The sequence below is a fragment of the Plectropomus leopardus genome, chromosome 2 (genome assembly GCF_026936395.1).
Source record: "Plectropomus leopardus strain MGB_pleo_1.0 chromosome 2, ASM2693639v1, whole genome shotgun sequence".
In the NCBI taxonomy this organism is placed as follows: Eukaryota; Metazoa; Chordata; class Actinopteri; order Perciformes; family Serranidae; genus Plectropomus; species Plectropomus leopardus.
In genome coordinates, this window is record NC_142177.1 from 8,560,030 (window position 1) to 8,579,857 (window position 19,828).

Genomic DNA, 19,828 nt, shown 5'->3' on the forward strand with positions numbered 1-19,828 from the left:
GAGCACTTTCCTTTCTCTGTCCTTATGAAAACATCATTTGTGTTAACACGGGGACAGCTATCCAAAGTTACACATAGAAGTTTTACTGTGTTTACGTGGTCAGTATTTGTGGTGCCAATATCAAATTTCACTTGAGGGTTGTTGGCCAACAAGTGGCGGGATCCATTCATAAAAACTCATTGACTTCATACCGAGGGAACCCCAGGTACTGAAATGCTCACTGATTTCAGGTTTTAGAACTTTTTGCTGAGTCCTGCAAGATGGCTAAGTTGTTAGGATATGGTTCCCAGGTGGTTTGCCGAGCTTGTTGTGGATTTGTGACACACTAGTTCCCCTTGGAGTATCTGGCACTCAACGTTTGGGGGTCATCTTTTCAAAATTTGAAAATTATTCCAGACACTTGAAATTTTCGACAAACCATCACTAAGTTTAAATGTCCTTGTATGAGAATAACTAAAAATAACCATGGCAATGCATAGTGAATGATGTTGGAAAACCATTTCTTTATTTATGGATTTTTTGGAGTAATGCATTTATTATAAAAACAGAGCTTTTGAATTTGATAGATAGATAGATAGATAGATAGATAGATAGATAGATAATTTGGAAGTTTCTAAGCCCTTTCTGAAAGTATATTGTAGAGTATGAACTATAATGTACAATGCAGGAGGGTCACTGACACATCAGTTAACTGTGTACTGCAATCATAGTTACTTACTGTAAACTACAAGTGCTAATAATCACCTTACTTTGTGCTGCATGGCGAACCTTCAGTTGAATCAGCATGACTTTACCGGTACAGTGTTCATGTCTTTCATTCTTAAAATTTTATACCTCCCACAGCTGTGGACTATCCCATGCCGCTGCTGCCAAACCCTCACCACACCCCTGTCAAGAGGAGCAGTGGTTCCTTCCGACAGGTACAGTGTTTCTATAGTTTATATTGTGTGTCATCTATAGAACTGTTCATCTCAGTTTAACACATTATGTATCCAGACTGCAGAGATAACTGTGAGAACATACGGTGTGTGTGCATGTTAAATGTACACTGTTTGTATCTACTATATACTTTATGTAATGTATGTGTATTTTTTTTAAGGGATATTAAATAGAGCGAGTCCCTCCAGATTTAACAGATAATGTACTTCTCTAGTATTTGTAAGTCTGGGAAAGCTTTTTAAATCCACCACACCCTCTGTTCAAAGGTTCAATGTGTGTGGTATCGGTGTGTGTGTGAGAGTATGCCTGTGTGTGTATGTGGCATGAAGCGTATTTGCACGGCTGCTTTCCAAGCAGAGATAGACTGACACAGCTTAGAAAAACAAAAGGGAAGAAAGGATGAGGTGAACATGAAGACAAAAGACAAGAGTAAGTACAAAGGTGTGACAGATACGCTCCGACATGCCAAATCTGCCGTGCATAACCGGAATACATGCACACCCTCGCCCTTTGCGGTTACGTCTGAATGTGTGTTAAGTGGCCCCACCCCTGTTCATCTGCTCTCGCTGTGTGTTTAGGAAGCCAGTCAGCCCTTGAACCTGACCTCCAAGCCAAAGGGGCTGGAGCTGGGGAAAACACCCAGTCCGCAGAGCCTGGAGCTGGGATCGCTGGCACTGCAGGGGGCCTACAGGTCCAGAGAGCTCCAGAGGGAAGTGTCCCACAGCCCGCCACGATCTGCCCTCAGTGAGTTACACTGACAGCTACACTGCTGTGATGGAAGTTGGGAATTTGTGATCCAAAAAGGAGGAAAAACTGTTGCATCCTCAAAGCTCTCTAAGATTCTTGAATCAAAGCAGTGGTATAGACATCCTCTGTTTCTCTGGTTTGTCATGGTAACAGAGTCTTCTCCATGCATGTAAAACTTTATTTAAAGGCACCTGTGGAGGTTGTACCTTACAGAAGTGTATTGCTGCCATGCTAGAAAAAAAAATCAATATCATGTAATAAAGTAGAACGTTTCCTGATTCAAGATGTTTTTCAGATTTTACATTATGGCATACAAACATATCCCATTATAACTAGAAACTTTTCTTTTTATAACAAGATATTGTCTATTTTCTTATGTTTAATGTTATAATGTGATAGTTTGTCGTTATAACGTAACGATAAATTATCGCATAAAATATTTCACATTATACCATGATCACTTATCATGAATTGTTTCACATTATTACATGATATCTTGATATTTTGATGAGAAGCTTGAAGCTTGTTGAAATGAGGAAACTTTTTTGCAGAGAAGGATAAATTGCAGAATGTGTCTCTTTTACAGAATTGGATTAAGTTTTAAATGTGACAAACATTTTGTTATAACTTTTAGCATTATTACCTGATACTTTTTTTTCTGGTGTGACACCAATATACTTCCGTATGTTACCAATAGTAGTGAGATGGAGCAATGTTTTTAAGACGGGGCCCTTGTTTAGGTTTTCCTCTATGTAAATCAAAAGTCTAAAGAAATAAATTGTCAACTTAGGGTTATAAGGTTCTATCTAACTTTTTGTCAAAATTGAGTTATTAATATGTTGTTATTCTGTTACAATATTATGTGTGGCTTTTTTCTTGTTTTATTGATTTTTTTTCTAAGTTATATGCATTTCTTGACTTTTTATTTTGAAAACAAAGAGGTTACTATCATTATTACTATTTGGAATCGAAAACCTTAAAGCCCACCTCAAGCTCAATATCTTAAAACTGTTCAGAACATAGATAAACTTTATTATTCCAAGGTGGCGAAATGTCAGATAAAGAAAGGGGAAGTTATTATTAGCACCAATAGCCAACGTGAATTAGCACACAAATAAGAGAGTGCAGACTATTGAAACTCAGATAGTGCGACCCACATTGTTTAATAATCTCAGTTCCATGCAGACTCACCACAGTAATGAGTTCTTTGCAACAACATGGGCTACAGTTGAAGTGAAAGCAGGAACTGTGCATTATCACTTTATAAGTAACAAAGAGAGGTTAATTTTTTTCTCTATGTCCTTGACCTGTCATTGTGTCACCAGGTTTCCTTGGAGACGGCGATGTGGTCACCCAGGCCATCCATGATGCCCAGCAGCTCCTGAGGGGCCACAGCACCGGAGGACGAGATAGAGACAGGGAGAGAGAGAGAGATGGTGGCGGAAAGATGGTGAGCCAATGTCCAAACTGCACAATCCACAGTTACAACCTTTCTTTTCAGAGCTCCTCTTAGACATGCTCCTCTTTTTGTAAATATGATAACACATTTACATGTCCTCTCATGTCTGAAGATGTTTTAAGGTGAAAGTCGCAAAGGCAATCTCCATAGGTCTGAACATAACATTTCGTTAAAAATTCAACACATCACCAGTCTAAGCTGAATGCAGTGTGACGAGTTTAAAGGCTACAGCAGTAAGATAAGACATGAATAGAGGAAATGTAAATGCACATTGTGTTATTGCAGCCTCTCTTACCCTCTCATACTGTTACCTTAGACTTCCTCACGTTATTTCTCCTGTGATTTTCACCAGTATGCCTTTCTCTCTTTTACATTTTTCTTTACTCTTTTGCGCAAGTATAAAACACATTTGAAATTTTTAATGAAAAATATCTTTAACGGGGACCTATTATGCTCATTTTTAGGTTCATACTTGTTTCTATTACAACATTGTAAATGCTTTAAAGGTCAAACAACACACATTTTTTCTCATACTGTCTGAAATGTTCCATCTTAGCGTGTGTCTCTTTAAGCCCCCTCTCAAAATTCCGGCCTACTGTAATTAGTCAGCCTATTGAGGTTTTCCGTATCTACGCATCTTTGCAGTGCAGTGCAGTGGAATGACTGTAATGTACAAAAAGCAGCACATTTTACCATGAAAAAAATGCCAAATGCGATTTCTACATGCCAGCAGGAATCTGGTCCGAAATCAGGAAGAAATTTACAACACTGGCAACCAAATGTACATGTTTCCCTGGCATTAGCCTGTAGCTACATATAGCATTATAGGCTAAACACTTGCAGTAACATGCTCGGACCAGATGATCATATAAAGAAATCCGTCATGAGTTTATGTCAGCTTTTTGCCAAAGTTAAAAAAAACAAACAAAAACAGTGTGTTCAGAACGGTGTGGAATCTGAGATTTTGGCTCACAGGATTACTCTTACATACATCACTTCATTATCTGAAACTTTATCCACGTTTAATATGAACATCCGACATGTAACACTTTACATAAGACACAAACTATGGAAAAGCATATTAGCTCCCCTTTAATGTTTATTCTCAACTGTCAACAAATAGAATAGACAATTCTCATGGGCCAATTATGTAACAGAGACTTTCAGAATCATTACTGTAACTGCAAGGTGATGTCAGCAGTGTTATATTCTAAGTCTGAAATTCCTCCTTCCACACTTAACCACTCACAAAATTTAAAGCCTGTGAATTTTTATGCTATTTCTTCAAATTTTGCACAAACGTTCACTTGGTCTCAACAATGACATGATTTGATTTTGGAGGTCAGAGGTTGAGGTCTAATTCTTGTGAACGCAATATCTCAAGAACAACTTGAGGAAATTTATCAAATTTGACCCCTAATTTCCACCAGATCCGTGCGCGGTCCGGCTTCGCTCTGTCACAGCAGACGGAGCAAATAGATTACACTCTAGTCTATGTGTTAATTTTCACTGGCTCCGCTGCGTTTCAGACAGACTCCGTCTCAGATCCGGCAGTCCAGAGGCTTGTAGATGAGATACGCAAGCCTCCTATTTTTGCCGGGCACTGGATCAGTTCGCATAAATTCAGCTGAAATTAACACAGAGCAGCCAGGAAATCACACAGCGATACAACATTAAAACATCCGGTTACTTTTCTGATTAAAACACTCTGTGTTCACGTCTGATCATATTTCACTAAACTACATAAACAAAATGTCAGAATGAGCGGAGGTCATTATCAGCAACATGGACGAGGAGAAGCCAATTTGTGAGGTGGAAAACCACAAAATTATTTATGACAACATACATCCTGTTGTAAGGACAACCATAGAGAGGAAATGGCGTGGAGCAACTCATTGGGAGTAATGTGAGTAAATTGACATCACTATAATTAATTCACGGCGTGAATGGAGTTACTACTTTTTCTTCTGTAATGATATACTGCGCGTGATTCTGTAATGACCGCGAGAACTCCTCGGTCTCGCCACCCCAGGTGATCAGGCAGTGCTGCGCCATGCCGGCCCAAAACGCAACCGGTGGGGATTGATGGATGATAGGGCACAGAGCAAAACCACAGCAGAACCGGAACACAACACACATGTAAGCTGTGGAAATCCGCTGTGACACAATCATCCCACTTGGACTCAACAATGAGCTGATTAGAATTTGGTGTTCAGAGGTCAAGGTCACTGTGACCTTGGACCTCTCATTCTCGTGAACTCAATATCTCAAGAAGGCCTTCAGGGAGTTTTCTCAAATTTGGCACAAATTTTCATTTGGACTCAGGAATGAACTGATTAGAATCTGGATGTCAAAGGTTTAAGGTCAAGGTCATGGTGGTGACCTCATAAAACATGATTTTGGCCATAACTCAAGAATTCACAAACTCAAATTTCCCACAAATATCTAATGATGCAGTTTTGACATTTTATATCCAAGAGGTCTAAGGTCAACTTTGACATCATAAAATGCTCCAAAAACACTTTATGGCCATAATTCAACATCATATTTCAGGACCAGCGGGTAAGATATTTGGTAAGATACTGAATTGGTGACGCTAATCTTGAGACCGTGCTGATTGTATAAATCTTCTGTGCTGCTAGGGGGAAGATGAACGTGAAGCATCCATGTTTTCGCAGACATGAACATAAATTTTAAGTGCAACTTGACTGGTGTGCTGTGGCTTGCATTGTGATCATTTCACCACTAAAATTCCGAATGATTAAAATATCTTATGATTGTTCAGAAAAAGTGGTATATCAACAAAGAAATCTATCAAACCTTAATGAAAATAGCTTGAGTCTGTAGTACAGATTCATTTTGACTGAACAAACTGGATATGAGGAAACACTCAGTCTGATTCTGACTGACAAAGGGGTGTAATCGGGGGTCATTCTCAGGTTTAGGATTACAGAGAGTCATGCCTCTCCTGAGGATTTAACCAACTGAAGAAAAACCACGCACAGAAGCGCATTATAACAGTTCAGTACTTATGTTTTTGCCTCAGGCAATAGGCTGTTAGGTAATGAAAAAGACAAAGAAGTTACGTGTTTATATTAATAGTATTTGAAAGGGTGCTGTCTATTCAGTATCCCCTGACAAAGATACTATCAACTGCTGTATTCTTCTTTTTGTAAGTGCAGTCTTGTGCTACAGTGAAAAAGTACATGTTTTAATTACACGCGTGGCTTCAGTTGTAAAATATGAAGCACAATGGAAACATGTTATTAAAGCATCTCAATATCACATATTTTGTCTGGCCTCGTGTGCAAAAATGCTGGTTGTTGTTTTGTTTTTTTTGTTGTGGTTCTTGTAAAAATTGTCTTCTATTATGGTCTTGGTTTTCATTCTTTGAGGTGGCTGAAGCTTTGGTCTCAGCCTCGTCCTGGTGCAACAGCTGTTGCAGCCTCACAATACCACAAAGGCCTCAGTGTGGCATTGACTGAGCCACCTGCCCTCTCTTTTTGTCCGCAGTAATACTGTACTCTGTAGCTCTCCTCCTCCTCTCCTCCATTATCCGGCTCCATCTCGCCTCTGCCGCTGTTTTAACACCAATCCCGATGAGTGACCTATTTTGGTATTACACTCCGCCGAATGGGGATAAATAATGTTTTACAGCTCGGGAAAGGGTGATAGAAACACTGACGGTGTGATAGATTTGCAAATTCAGAGTTACATTCCCAACCTTTTCTCCTTCACCTCTCCTCCCTCAAACAATAAACACCATTCTTCCTCCTGCACGGCGTTGTCATTTCCTTTCTTTGCATTTACAGCTCTGCATTTAAACAGCAGCTGATATGGTGAGCGTGCAGTTTCTTTACCTTAAATAGCAACTCTCTAAAACACATGTGTGCCTTGATCACACCCCTTGCACACTGGGTCATTTTTTTTACTGCTGCTGAAATTCAAATCGTCCCTTTGTGCTTGAGTGTGAATATTTGTGTGACTTATCTGCATGTCTGACTTCATCTGTCATTGTCTTTTTTATGCCTTCAGGAGTATAAAGATTCTCCCCGCAGTGAGAAAGTTTCTCCCTCCGAGCGCAGTGAAGACAGACACGGCCTGATGTCCACTGAGGACCACCTCAGCAGTGACTCTGAGGGTAGGTGTCCCCTGAGGAGCCTGTTTAACAATGATGGCCTTCTTCATTGATGTCTGCCAAATGTGTTGAATAACATTTCCCCAGTCATGAGTAGTGCCATGGATGGATCATGAAACAATGGGTCCCAGGGCAAAGACATGTAAAAGGCCCCACCCTCCCTCACATAGGACTTTGTGGGGATTTGTACCTCTTTTCTTTTGTTGTAGTTGTGTATTTCTTGGTTGTTTTGTGTCTCTTTGTTGTTGTTTTGTGTATCTTTGAAGCTACTCTTTTTTTTTTTTAAGGTAATTTTTGTGTCTTTTTTTTGGTCGATTTGTGTCTCTGAGGTCTTTTTGTTTTGTTTTTAGGTAGTTTATGTGTCCTTTTGTGCTCGTCTTTTGTCTCTAGTAACCCTTTCCCACCAAAATTAGCACATGCACGCAGATTTTTTAAACACAAGTAAACCTACTCAATACCGGCAATAGACTGCATATCTATGGCCAGTAGCAGACCTGTGAACATAGCACTGCAGCAGGCGAGTCTGCCTTTCTGTGTGTGTGTGTGTGTTGGGGTTGCTGTGTCTGTTCGATGTCACGGACAGGCTGAAAAGAAGTGAATCGTACACAGCAGCTAGAACAGTGGTCTGTGAAAACTTTACAGTGGTTAATTCTCTTGATACAGTCTCTGACCTATTCAATCTCTCTTTTAAACTCGGTGCAGATTAACTTAAAGTAATGTTTAAGTGCTGCTTAGGTAGAGACGAATGGTAATTAGAGACAGCACATCATTGCATGTCTGTGGTAAAGGAGTTTAAATTAACATGTTCACCTGGTTGTTGTGTTCTCATGAATGCTGATCGGAGCCAGAGGTGATAAATATCCATGTCTCCTGCAGTCATTTGACCTGGGTGTGAATGTTGATGATATGCATTCCCATTGCATTAAAAAAAAAGCCAGATGTTAGCAGGTATTGGTTGTTTTTGTGTGCAGTGGGAACAAGGCTTTTGTAGTCTTTTTGTGTATCTTTGAGGTAATTTATGTGTCTTTTTTGGTCATTTTGTGTCTCTTTTTTGTTGTTTTGTGTTTTTTGAGGTGATAATTTTTTTTAGGTAATTTTGTATGTGAGGTATTTTTTGTTGTTTTCCGTGTCTTTGTAGTTGTTTTGTATCTCTTTTAGGTAATTTGTGTTATTTTTTTTAGACAATTTTGTGTCCCTTTGTGTTTGCTTTGCTGCTTTTATAGCTATTTTGTGTCTCTTTGTAGTTCCTTCTCATCTCTTTGAGGTCCTTTAAAGTCTCTACCTGGGTAGTCATGGTAATTAATTTGTCTCTGCCCAGTAGCCCCGCTCAGTTATCCATTCATGAGAAGTATAACAACTATCTTTTTTAAAGGCCATATACTACGCTAGTTATTATCAAAAAATGCTGATTATTATTATCTGATTGACATTTAAATATTCCAAAATAACTTCTCTTCAAAGCAACAAGTTTCTTGTACAGACCCAGGATTGAGAAGGTGGGTGGGGAATGTGAATCTAGCATCTGAAATAGGATGTTTGTGGGTGAATAGAAACTTTCCCTTCAATGAGTAAAGGTTAATAACTAAGTAAGGTAACAGAAGGGTGTAAAAGAGAAGGTTATCAACAACAAATAAAGCTGCAAGCAACCAAGCAAGTTCAGGCCCTTTCTTGGTTTAGAGAGGAAAAGCAGATCTATTGCCAAAATCAAACCCGCAACCAGCAATGAATGACTTTTGGCCTTCACAAAGATGATCAAAAATATTTCAACTGGTGTAATTCCATCCAAAGAAGTAGTGAGACCAATCACACACTTGTTCCAATATTACAATTTAGGCAGCATTTCAATAAGTACACACTCAAAGTCTCGTCTTTTGGTCCCCATTCATCGAATGTGAACCAAACCTTGTGAGTTTGTTCAGGAGTTAGTGCACACAGCCTAACGAATACATCCAGGTCTGTGAGGTGATGCTATTGCCCCCCTAGACTTACACTGGGAAAGAGACATCTATAAATCAGTGGATCAGTGGATTTTTTTGACTGTCACAACCCCTGCAAAAGTTATAGTGTCACTATCATAATTTGATCCGTTAGGTCTGATAACATTTCAAAAGAATAAGAATTTGAATTATTATTATTATTATTATTTTTGAAAGAGGGATCCCTCCTTAGTTGCTCTTCCTGAGGTTTCCACTGTTTTTTTTCCTCTATAAAGGTTTTTTTTTTGGGGGGGGGGTTCCTTAGCTGCTGTGAGGGTCCAAGGACAGAGGGATGTCGTTTGCTGTAAAGCCGTCTGAGGCAAATTGTGTCAATAAAATTCACTAGACTTGAACTCTAAGAAGCTTGCTTGGCTGGCGTAGTGAACTAGGCTAAATGATTTTATACCCTAAAAGTTTAACCTTTTTGACTTCATGTGCCACTGCACAACTTTAACAAGAATGAACAGGGCTATAACTCCAACACTGTGTCCAGGTCTCTTAATGCATTCAAGATATATAGTAGGATTATGTATCCCATTCCCATAAGACTGTAAACCAAATTGGATGTCAAGAGAGTCGAAATCCAAAAATTTCTATTACAGGTTATGAAAGAAAAAAAACATTTTTAGTATGCCCCCTAGGGGCTTGAACCCTAATAAAAGAGAATAAGTAACATATTCCAAGCAGTTTGGTCTGGTCTTCTGACTGTAGCCTTCTCTCCTATAGGTACCCTGCCCGTCTCAGTTCCAGGGTACTCCGAGGCCCGGCCCCCTCCTTCCTCGGGCCACATCAAGAGACCCATGAATGCCTTTATGGTGTGGGCCAAGGACGAGCGCAGGAGGATCCTGCAGGCTTTCCCTGACATGCACAACTCTTCCATCAGCAAGATCCTGGGTAAGCCTAGCAATGGGTAGGGGTGGGTTTCACTCTGTGACTCTATTCTGAGACACTGCCTGGCACACGTGAGGGCACGAACAGCCACCTGCTTGTCCCACCAGACACACATATACTCACATGGACACACACACACATACTGGCCTGGATCTCTTTCCTTGGACCAAACATTTACATTCCATTCTATTGTGGAGAGCTGGTTGTTGGGAGCAACCACCCTTCACACAGACACACACAGACATGCAGACGTGAATACACACATGCATGAAAAGTATGCATATGTCATGTCATATGTCACATAAACCATTAAACTGCTTAAAAACCTAATTTTATCAGTGATTTCTTAGAATTCTCATCTCAATTCACAGAGAATTGTTTTCTCTAATGCACTCTATTCACAGTGGTGGGATCATTGAGATCCATGTTTGTGCCGGTTTTCACACCAATTACTACAGCAGCTAATCTCACACCTCTGGGTGAAGATGCGTTAACCACACCTTCACCCAGAGACAAGAAACTTCACCAGTCAAATCAATTTTTGGTCTGATATGAATTTAAAAATGTGCATTCTCATGTACAACACTGACAATCAGCACGTTTACATAATGTTAGACAAAGTCTAATTATTGTGTTAGTCCGACTAAAACTGGACTTTTAAAATACATGTAAACATGTTAGTCCGACTGAAATCTCAAAAAGTCAAAGTTCTCGAAGTCAGACTAACACACCTAGATATTATGGTTGAGAGTCGTTGTCTCCTTCATGTGTGCGCCCCAGTCAGACCTGAAATGGCCGGGACATTGTGCGCATGCTCCATGCTCCCCACATCGGGCTTTGACCAGCATAAATTTGTAGATGAAAGCTGAAGAGGAAGGGAAGAAAACAAATAAGACAAAGGTAACAACATGGTGAGTGCTAGAGCATGCAACCTGTTTGCTGCTTGCTAACTTGTTTGATACAATAACGTAAAAGGCATATCTCCACCTAGTCTGACATACGTCTGTCAATAAATCAGTTCTCCCTTAGTGCTTGTTTAGTGGGACAAGGACAGTAGTCCAGTTAAAAGGCCCAATCAAGCTATAACTGTAGCTCCACTTAACTGTGCATGTAAATGCACTGAATGACAAAATCATGGTGACAACTTTTAATTGATGCAAAGATAATGATTACATAACATTAATGAAAATGATACATGATCATTCAAAATGAAAAAAAAAATCCTTATATTTATCTATTTTCAGGGGGAATTGTTCCAACTTAAGCGATAAAGAAGAAATAATGCAATCTCCGTGCAACAGATTTAAAGTTGAAATTGGAAATAAACACATTTTTGCTCAGTTCAACAAATACTGTCCTTACATCATGCAATGTTTCAAGTGACTTTACTGTTGTAGGCAATTGCCAGTATCAGGATAAAGTCATGATATTTTTGCCTCAGTTGGTGCGTACTCGTGTGATCAGAATCATTTGTTGTAAGGTGGTTATAAAATTCAGTCCAAGCTGTCTTAAGTTGGTCTTTTTCTTGTCTTGATGCTCCAACAAAACCAAATATGTTTACTATGATCCTGCGTTTTTAGTCTTTGCTCATGCACATACATGAACTTCAATGATGTAACATTGTCAACAACCAATAGCTAAGACTCCGGGGAGGCACAAGAGCGTGAACAAGTCTCTGTTCTCTTAAGTCTCTTATTCTGCGTAAAAGGAGGAGAAACCGTTAGAGTTGTGTGGTGAACAAGAGTCCGTGTTAAATTCAGCATGTATCTGATCCACCAACTAGCACTTATTTTAGTGACAAATCTTATTTTTTTTAAATGGTTTGCTCAGAAATAGAATGAGTCACTCTACAAGTTCGCCTCTCATTCCCACCTTTTACTCCCATTAAAATAGTGCGTCTAACCAAGTGAGGTTGGTGGCAAAATGAGGCAACAAAAATCCGAAATGCAAAGTTTGTATGCATATACAGTTCATCTTTATAGATTATATTGATGTTGAATTGACAAGAATACTGTTTACATATGGTGCTTTTTATCTTGTGTTTCTAGAATTGTGTCTTTTTGCAAGCATGTGAGGAATTATTTGTACCTAATTACTAACAGGTCATGTATCTTAAAGGAAGTTTGGTGTGATATTTTTTTTAAGCAGTAGCAGGATGGTAAACAATCTCAAAAGGAATCTTGTAGTTTTGCACAAAGTGACCGTGCAAGATCCCCAGTCTTTGCAAAAAATCTGGTAGAGTTGTTTTGAGATGTGAGAGGGTGTCAGGCTTTAGGCTTTTCATAGTATTTTTAAAGCTTTTAGTGTATGACGTGAATCACCCAGGGGTTTTGCTGCTGTAGTTTTACTTGGCCTGATTTGGCTAGTAGCTTGTGGTGGCTGATGTTACCAAACACGAGGAAACCTTTGCCAAATGTTGCTGTGATTAATGAGTCAGTTTGCTGACTTAATGACTCCTCGGCATTTGTCATACTTTTACACTACATTTTAGCCTGTTAGGACAGATGGGAAATAAGGGGAGAAAGAGTAGCTTAAAATGCAACAAAGGTTCCTAGATGGCCTCAAATTCATACCACTCTGACCCCTAGAAAGGACTTATGTTTAAATTTAAAAAGGAAAAAAGAAAAAAGCAAGTAAAAATCTATAAATTAATAATTAGCTATTTAATATTATGTTACTGAATTATTATACATTTTTAAGCACATTTCCCAGGTGATTTCCTCGTTGTTGTTTTTTTTCCAACTCTTTATTATTTATTTATTTTATTTTTTAATTTTTAGGTTTCAGGTTTAACTATGTTAACATATTGTTAGGTTTCTGGTGTTTTTTTTTTTTTTTTAATTTTCAGGTCTTTTTCTTATACTTTTTACTAATGTCTTACTAATTTTGGGGCCATTTCTTCTTTCATTGCTTTCTTCCAGTGTTTTCAAAAGAAATCAAGCCAATTTGCTCAGGTTTTAAGCTACTGCTCTCCTCTGTGTCTTTGTCTTTAGGCTCCAGATGGAAGGGCATGTCCAACCAGGAGAAGCAGCCTTACTATGAGGAGCAGGCGAGGCTGAGCAGGCAACATCTGGAGCGCTACCCTGACTACAAGTACAAACCGCGGCCCAAAAGGACCTGCATCGTGGAGGGACGGAGGCTGAGGGTCGGCGAGTACAAGGCCATGATGAAGAACCGCCGGCAGGAGCAGAGAGCAACCTACACGCACAGGTAGAGACCAAAATGCACTCAGAACAACTTGTTTTGCCCAACTTTTGAGAGTTTGTCCCTGGCAGACAACGCTGACAATTCACTCCATTGACAAGAGTTTTCTCTGCACCTCCACACACTGTAGACAATGCCTGCAGCTCCCAAAGCTCTTCTTTTATTCTTTAAGACTCAAACAAAAGTGGAGTATTGATACCGCAGCTGGGCTGTTTTTCAGTCTGTCCTTGACGATGAATAGCATCCCTCACCATTGTTCCCTCAACTCCTCCAACTAGTTAAGCTGGAGGAGTTGGAGGTTGGAACCGTTAACGGTGGTTGGTTTTGAGTGTTTTTCTGTTTCTGTGTTTTTCTTTGCCTCACAGATACTCCACATTTTTGTCTTTTAGATTCTTTTGACAAATAAAATGTCTATATCAGAGTGTCACGATGGCCTCAAATTTCTGATCACTTAATACAGATCAGTTTTCTGTAGCATTAAGGGGGTTATTTTAAAGTCCATTTTATTTTCATTTCTTATTTATTGGTGTGTATAGGTTGGAAAGCTAGACTAACCAGCCTCAACTTTCCAAGTGCAAGACAAACGTAATAGCACAACCTCAATGTTACTTGCTGCATGAAAACTCTGGAGTCTCCCAGATAATGTCACCATTTCAGAGATATATGTCATGACCACCAGTTTAAATTATTTCCTGATAAATCATGGACATGGATGCTCTGAGGAAAATGCTAAGTTAGCATTTAGCTAGCTATAAAGTGTTATTGATTGCAGCAGGCTACAAGTCATTTTCAATGGAAGCCCGTCACATAATGATTCAATCCGACGCCTGACACTTATCCCTGCAAAGTCGAGCTGGCCTCAACTGTTTTTACCATTCTAGTGACACATTGGAGCACCAACCAATCACATGTTTTTGTCTAAAGCTGTGATACTGTGTTATTTATCTTAGCTACCTGATGCTATGCTATCTTTTTTTTGCGCTGCATGTGATGTTGAAATATGGCTCAGACATTTTTTTTGACTATACAATGTTTAGATGATGTTCAAGTGAAGTACTTTTTGGCAAAAAGCAGATGCACATAAGCCTGTGACAACATAACTATGTTAACAAGTGTAAGAGCAACACTACAACGCCAACTGCGGTAGGTTAAAGGAGGTGTGGCTAGGGTTAGGATTAGGGTTAGGGCTAGGGACATGGCTAAGGGTAAGGGCGAATGTGTCATGAATTATAAAGTTGTTTTTGTTTTGCCACATGTAATATAGCGTCGTGTTGTAGCAGGATTCAGTTCGTAGGATTGTGTCATGTTGAAAAACAGAATATTGCTGCATCTGTACATGTCTCTTTTCTGTCCACAAACATGTACCTTTGACATTTAAACAGACAACTAGATGTATTTTGTTCATCTTTTGTACTGATGATTCAACCAGAGAAGTCTCATGAATGGTGAATTTCAACTTTTTTCCCGCCTCTATTGAAAAATGAAATAATATGCACAATAGCTGCAGTATCTCTACAATTTACATTTCCTTTCACAAAAAGTAGGAATTCACATTTTCAGTTTGACTTTCACAGTAAAACCAAGAAAATAATCAAACAGATTCATGAAAACTTGTTTAATGAAACAGAATTGTATTAACAGTTCATAATAACCAGCGTGTACTGTATATTAACCTCATCACCTCCATCGTATGAAAGGTAAAATCCCTCAATATAAGCAAACTGGTGTATCCAGAGAAGCTTATTAAAGTTCATTCATCCTACAGTCTCATTATAAAGGTGTCATTTGGTGTCTTCTCAGTCAAACAGAACCACAGCAGATCCACTACTCCCACAGTGATGGCCAGTACCCAGGCAGCACCAGCTCGGTCTCGGTAGCAGCCATGCCCTTTCACCCTGCGTTACTGGAGCACTACCTGCCGCAGGTGCCACCTACGCTGCGTCGAGCAGAGGGCCAGGCCACGCCTACAACCCTGCCCAGAGAGAGGGAGAGGGAACGAGAGAGGGAGAGGCCTCCGTACAGTGAAGGAGAGGAAAGTGACGGGGGAGAAAGGAGCGAGGGGGAACTGGTGCTTCTTACAGACTGAAGGGGAGGGAGGTGGGAGAGGGAAAAAAATGGAGAGATGAGAGGGGAGGGGTAGCTGAGGAGGAAGGGTGCTCTTTGTTGACTTACAGTCAGAGAAGAAGAACGATGAGGATGGACAGGGGAAACGGGAGTTGTCACTGAATGAGAGAGTTGCTCCTCTGTTAGGCAAATGTGAAGAGAAGTGAGAAAATGTCATATGCACTCCCTTGTAAAATAGTTGTTTTCAGTGAAACCCTGCCTCACACATGCACACACACACACACACACATACACACACACACGCAGGCACAAAGGCAAGCTCTTATCTTTATCATTTCCCCTCATAGACATGTCATCAGCTGCTTTGTTTTTGAGTAAAGAAGTCATGTTGAAGTTTATCATTTTAATCCCTTATGCTTCTTGTTTCCTCCCATGTAGACTTTCGGCACCACAGGGATTCGATTCATTGGAATAGAGTCTCTGTTTTCACCTGTTGGGCAGCTGAGTAACGTCTCTGGTTGAAGCAACAGGCTGGTGATGGAGCTGTATGTTAACAGTATGTCAGTCCTGCCCCCTGCTGGCAAAGGCTGGTTACTACATACAAACACCCAGAGAGGTAGTATTCTAACAGAAAGTATTTCACAGTTGATAACGCTGTTGCAACACAGACTGTCAGCTAAAATATTACAAGTAACCCACTAACTGTAAGTCATGGCTCAGGTTGTCTTGAAAGCGTGCCACCTGAAATTTGGCACGTTACAATCTTCCAATTAAAATCTGATCTTGAAGAAAGACTGAGGGGGAAATAGAGAAGTTGAAGGTGTTTTTCAGCATTTTACTATAGAGTGCTTAAGGAATGAAACCTAGAAATTGGTTAGCATTTTAGCACTCTTTGTTTCCTATTGTCAAAGTCAGTGGGTTTTTTGAATGGGTTTTTGGTTTGAAGGCTGAAATAAGAGCTTTGATTAACAAAAACTTAAGAGACTTCTACGTTTTGTTCTATGACATAAAATTTGTCAGTTAATACTTTACTCATGAACTTTGAAGCTTACAGACGTTTAGCTTAGAGGCTAAATGGGACAAAAGAACGTCATCATAGTGAACACCATGTTACAGCTTTGTTTTGGTGGCAATGTTAAGTCACGCAGTTGCGTTGTAGTTTGTTTAATTCAGTTGAATTCAATTTCAAATATAAAGCCCGTTATCACAATTCACAATTTCCCTCAGAGGGCTTTACAGTATACAACATCCCTCTGCCTAATGTTACCCTTACACTTCTGGGGATTCAATTACGGCTTCAAAATTCATAAAAGTGGTGTTAATTTGTGAAGATTATCTTGCTAAACGAAATGGGTAGGTATGATAAACGTTTGTTTTCTACAAAGCTTATTTTCTGCAAAATCCAATGGAAAAATGACATTGGCTTTTTGACGGAACCAAGGCGACGCTAACTTTCACGTCGGCCTACAGAAAAACAGCATCCCTTCAGCTTTCTATTGCACTACCATAAACATGGGGAGCTCAGTTTGAAAAAGAAGGCTTAAATTCAAAGCAACAGAAGCTGCGATATCCTGACTTTTAGTCCCCAGTACCCTGGATCCTACTTCCCATGATTCAGCTTCACACTGTGTTACAATAGACCCTCCCTCAGTGGTAAATGTCCATGTCGTTTCACATTTCATACCCCATTTTCTAACTCTGGCTTTACAGTATGAACATTTGATGTCATAATCTCACACGGCGTTAAACCCTAATGGTTTTTTTTTTTGGTTTTTTTTAAGAACATTTTGCTAGTGATTCCTCCAGAGCCACAGATGATATTATACAGCTGTTTTTCACAGCCATCAATAAATGATATTAGAATGACATCACAGCAGCGTTCTGAAAACATTGCTCACTTTAAGAGGATACAATACATATTTATATCGGTCTCACTGAAAACAAAAACAGCGCAGGTATCAGTCATTGCTTCATATTAATTAGTTGCTCTCAAGAAGCAGACATTTGTTTGTCATTGACTCATTAAATGTTTTAGTTAAGGCAATGGAAGTTTGTTCATACATTTCACACAGAGAGGTAATTCAAAGCGCTTTACATAATGCAGTAAAAACATTAAAAAAAAAGAGAGAAAAACAGCATTCAGTCATTAAAATGCTGACTAAAAGGATAGAAAACCTATTATAATAGTAGGTAATTAGGGAGTAGGGATCTCTCACTGCACCCAATCAGACTGCCAATGAAATTATTTCTAACCAGTTGCATCCCAGATAATGTACAGTAAATTAACAATCTATCCCTCCTCTTCCTCGTCCTCCCACATAACACTGTTCAGTTGAGCTGTGCTGTATATGCTGTATTCGTGTGTCTATCAGTTCCCTCTCAGCTCCCTCATAGCATGGTGGGTTGACCTCAGCCTTACCTATTTTTTTATACCTCTGTGTTTGCTTCTCTGAGTGTTAATTGATTGTCGTGTTGAGCACCGCCTTTCTGTGCAGCCAAATGTTTTTAATGCTGCTTAAGAGATGCAGCCTTTTGCAGCACTGCAGAAAATATCCGACATACAGCACAAAAATTTCAGGAATCGTCATTTTTTTGGCACATGTGCATTTGACCTTGTTTCAAGATGCTGACATCATGATGTTTTTCACAAAATTCCTGAAGCTGCATAGGAATCAGTTTCATATTTGAAGACTCAAAGTAAAGTTGAATGACATTTAGGCCTCATATGATGGTGAAGTTGAATAGGCTGAATAGGCTTAAATGTTGTCTTCGTATTTCATTTTTCAAATTTTCCTGCTTCAGACATCTAACACAGAGGCAAGTCAATCATGTCACATGGAAGCTGTTGTTTATTGTTTGATGTTAACAGAGCTAGAGAAAATAGAGTGTCCCAGGAATGAGTCCTAAAACCCAGAAATGAGCACTAAGCACTCCAGTTTCTCCAAAATCCGTTGGAAAATCCTGTTTGCTTTTTGATGAGGGTGACGAAAGAAATGTAGGCTAAATAGAAACAAAAGTTTTTAGTGACTGGTCAACTTTATGAGAACAAAGAAACCAAAATTATCCATTAATCGATGGTACTTGGCCATAGTGTTCCACGTTAAGCTTGCTATTTGGCTCCTTGTTAACACTTAGCATATAATGTTTTTGGGGCTGCATACACTGCTAGTTGGGGTTATCATATAAGCATACTTATTGTTGTAGTAGAAGCCTGTGCTTTATAAAGTTTTCCTTGCAGGAATTGGAAAATCCTTAGTTCCTAAAACTTGGTTATCCTCATGCTAATGATACCTAAGTTCAGCAAGCACTGTTAAGTCACTTTCAGTTTCCACAATTCATTCAATGAGTTAACTTACAAGTTCTCAAATTAATCTTAAATTAGTTGCATTTTAAGCTTTAGGTGTTACAATTGAAATGAAATGTAAGAAACATTAATGATTACTTTTACCTCATTATTTTTCAGATTGTTTGAGAAGGTATTATGAGAGTTTTTAAGACTGCGTGCCTTCCATGACCACTGCTCAGTTGATGAGTTTATGCTTGCATCAAATAAAAAACATCCAGAAATAAACCTGCTACTACTCAAGCTATGTATAGCTATTAGCATGTTGCTATTAGCCTTTTAGTACCTGTGGCTAATACTTCTGAGCACATGGATAGTTTTGGTGCCTTTGTTCTCATCACTCAGTAACCATATTGACCAGTAGGAATATTTAACAAAATCTTTGTCTATGTAATTAAAACTGGGGTCAATCCACTTTTAGCTAATTGCCAGGATGACAAATCAAAATGGAGGGGAAAGATTTTCAGACCTCAGGTTTTGGTCTCATTCAGTGCAATCAGGGTCATGGCTGTGTAGAGTAAAGATGCTGGCTTTGTGCGCAGAGGAAAATGTTAATCTTATTTTAGTAGAGACATGCTGAGGAGTCACCTGTCGTTACCCCTGCTGATGTAAATATAGAAAGAGACTTTATTTTGTTTATAAGAGCCTGTGTAATTTAAAGGTGTACGTTTCTCTATGTTTTCAAAGTTTTGTGTTGTTGTTTTTTGTTTTGTTTTGTTTTGTTTTGTTTTTTTCTTGAAAGACAATAAATTGGTTGTGCTAATTCTGTTTGGTTTAATTTTTTTTTTTTATTCTTTTAATAAATGTGCGCCTGTGTGTGATTGAGATAGGGTTGTGTGAATATCTCCCCACATGCCTTGGTTCAGTTGGTTTAGTAATTACTTTGCTCAGTAATTCAGGTCTCCCAGAGGTCATTCTCAGGGTAACACATCACAGCAGCTCTTTTCAGCTTACGCCTGCATTTACACATTAACACAACAGCTTGTTCCTCTATGTTGTATTTTTCCCTCAGGCTTATATATCTCAGCTGGTAAAGTAGCTTGTGAGCTGATTATTCAAGTTGAAAA

General features: G+C 39.2%; 1 protein-coding gene across 2 annotated transcripts in view; it reads left to right on the forward strand.

The window, feature by feature from the left end:
• Window positions 1-19,529, forward strand: part of sox13 (SRY-box transcription factor 13) — a 37,879-nt gene extending 18,350 nt beyond the window's left edge. For both annotated transcript variants that reach the window (XM_042499500.2, XM_088083996.1), the window contains exons 8-14: window positions 844-920; window positions 1,518-1,683; window positions 3,012-3,136; window positions 7,181-7,286; window positions 9,986-10,153; window positions 13,144-13,360; window positions 15,155-19,529. In XM_042499500.2, the coding sequence (XP_042355434.2) occupies window positions 844-920; window positions 1,518-1,683; window positions 3,012-3,136; window positions 7,181-7,286; window positions 9,986-10,153; window positions 13,144-13,360; window positions 15,155-15,440 (1,145 nt within the window). In that variant the 3' untranslated portion in view covers window positions 15,441-19,529. The remainder of the gene's footprint in view (window positions 1-843; window positions 921-1,517; window positions 1,684-3,011; window positions 3,137-7,180; window positions 7,287-9,985; window positions 10,154-13,143; window positions 13,361-15,154) is intronic.
• Window positions 19,530-19,828: the final 299 nt, after the last annotated feature.